The sequence below is a fragment of the Loa loa genome, assembly GCF_000183805.2.
Source record: "Loa loa unplaced genomic scaffold supercont3.383, whole genome shotgun sequence".
Classification (NCBI taxonomy): Eukaryota; Metazoa; Nematoda; class Chromadorea; order Rhabditida; family Onchocercidae; genus Loa; species Loa loa.
The window spans coordinates 14,970-17,812 of NW_018108563.1; the positions used below are offsets into that span (position 1 = coordinate 14,970).

The window sequence follows — 2,843 nt, forward strand, 5'->3', positions numbered from 1 at the left end:
TTTTTTTAAAGAAAATTTCCATGCTATTTTTTTTGTTTAAATTTTAGATAAATTGAAAATGAATTGAATGATGGAATTGTCTGGGATTAGTTTTTGTAAAACATTTAAATGCTTCAATGAATTATATTTGAAAAAAAAAAAAAATTAAATCATATCATCTTTTTGCATTCAAAAAAAAAAAAAATTGAAAAGATGGAATACAAACTGAGTTCGAATTACACAAATAAATAAAAATAGAAATAGGAATACTAATATGAAATGGGGAAAAAAGATATTTTACAAATAATTTTTAGCATATCAAAGCATTTTTAGAATATATTAGAATTAAGAATTTAAAATATAAAAATATTAATATAAGTATGGATAGAAGCATAGATGTATAAGTATAAATATGAAAATAAATAATATAAATATAAATATAGATATAGGGAAAATATGAAATACATATATATATATCAAAATATAAATTATATACATCGGTATCAGTATTTGTCAGTACAGCTTATTCATTTATGATAACAAATGATAAAAGTATTGGAAATTAAAACAGCAGGATGGAAGAATTTCGAAAAAGATAATCAAAAATTTAATACTTTATTTTAGTGTGGAAAGGAATAGACGAGTGAGTGAGAAGTATTTCTGTTCGCCGAATAACACCAACCATTTTATCTTTTCAGATGTTCAGACTTGCAACTCGATGAAAGTTAAAATATACTATCGTTTTTTCTTCTTCCTACTCCTTTTCTCTCTCTCCCTCTCTCTCTCTCTTCCTCTCTTCTCTTTATCGTAAATAAAACTAATTTGTTTCATCTTAAACTTAGTTTGAACATCTTTCCCACTTGAAAATCATCATTACTTTCCTCTCAGGCTTAATCTGAACATCTTTATCAGTTAAACATCCACTATCATTATCATCATCATCATCAATGTCATTATTATTATTATTACTATTATCATCATCATCATTTTCTGCCTCAATCTTAAGCTCTTCCTTAACATTTGCATCTTATTAAATAACATTGAAAAATCATGATAAGTATAGCACAGAAGTTTCAAGAAATTTGAAATGTTAAAGGTTTGATATCAACAAAGAACATGTAAGAATGATAAGGATAGCATATAACCACAGAAGTAACATTTGATCATATATTATTATCATTTAATTCTAAATCATTTCAATCTATTCCTTATCCTAAAAGATAATTTTAATAACATTATGGGTAAGATCAATTGATAAATTATCACTTCGTTGATAAAAATTCCAAGGAGAGAAATGATGAAAAATGCAAAAGAAAAAGAACTTAATAATAAAATTTTAAAAATTTCGATTTTTTATTTATTTGTTAATGAATAGGAAGAACAAACAAAATAACAACAACAACAACAATAATAACAATAACAAGAACAATAATAACAATAAGAATAACAGTAATAATAATAATAATAATAATAATAACAATAATAATAATAGCAATAACAATAACAATAAACAACAACAACAACAAGTGATAGGAATGATTTTCTTCGGTACATTACAAATTCTCATCCAAAATGCTGTAAATAACACCACCCACATGTTTTGTTTTTCTTTTTAAAAAGTTTTTAAACTTGAAGTATATAGAAATACCATCTTTAAGCTTTATCATTTTAGTTTTTAGCATCAAGAAAATCTTGCCTTCCACCACCACCACCATCATCATCATTTCCTCTTCTACACCAGGAAAAAAAGAAAAGTGAAGGACATCATCACACTTCATTTCTCACATCCACCAATTCAACCATACACAAACACACACACACACACACACATACGTAAACATACAAACATATACATACATATGGGTGTACATACACATACATGCGTACATATACACACATATATGCATACACATACATATGGATATGCATACACATATACACATACATACACGTACACATACACACATATATGCGCATACAGATATAAGATATGTGTATATCACACATACACATAAAACGCACAAAATACAAAATACACATACACATACAGACACGGATATACAACATACATATACAGACATGGATATACACACACATACACACACACGTAAACATACACATATATACAGAGATATACGCACATACGCACACACACACATGCACATATACATACGCACACATATATACACACATACACATACATGCCCATCTAAACACATATATATATACATGTCCACACATACACACACACATATACATACATTCACACATACAGACACATGCACACACAAACATATATACACATACACACACATACACACATACACACAGAGATATCATCATAGACGTTTGTTCACATTTATAAATATACAGAGAAATATTTAAACATTCATTTTTTTTTTTTAGTAATGAATGAGTCAACAATACATCTATAGAATTTTAAAATGAAAGAATTTTGGTAATTGTGTGTTTATCACAAAAAAACAAAAACCATTGTTATTGAATAATCAATCTTTTTCACTTTTTGTTTTCGTTTTTTTTTTTTTTGAAATTTGTTTTCCATTTACAAAACATATATATATGCTAATGCTTAATGGATGTATAAATAAAAGATAACATTCTAAAACAGTTTATTGTAATTATCAAATATATGAGAAATATATTAATAGAAATTTAAAAAAATTGCACTTAATTAAATCGTTTGAAATAAAAAAAGAAAAAAGAAAAAGATATTTAAGTAAATTGAAAGGAAAAAAAGATAGCTTAATTTAATTATTTAAAATTGAATGAAATTAATTGAATGAATTAAAGAAAAGGGAGGAAAAAAACTTTGCTAATTTAATTAATATAAAGGCCTGTATGAG

The 2,843-nt window shown here is 25.5% G+C and overlaps 2 protein-coding genes across 2 annotated transcripts; one reads left to right on the plus strand and one right to left on the minus strand.

Moving 5' to 3' along the window:
- Nucleotides 1–817: 817 nt before the first annotated feature.
- On the minus strand, nt 818–1,757 carry LOAG_14253 (hypothetical protein; the record flags this gene model as incomplete). The annotated part of the gene is made up of 2 exons (XM_003149752.1): nt 818–1,005; nt 1,628–1,757. The coding sequence occupies 2 exons, from the start codon at nt 1,755–1,757 to the stop codon at nt 818–820; spliced, it is 318 nt and encodes a 105-aa protein (XP_003149800.1).
- Nucleotides 1,758–2,039: 282 nt separating this feature from the next.
- LOAG_14254 (hypothetical protein) lies at nt 2,040–2,414 on the plus strand (the record flags this gene model as incomplete). Its single annotated transcript, XM_003149753.1, has 1 exon — nt 2,040–2,414. A coding segment is annotated over one exon (325 nt), but the record flags the coding sequence as incomplete, so codon positions are not given.
- Nucleotides 2,415–2,843: the final 429 nt, after the last annotated feature.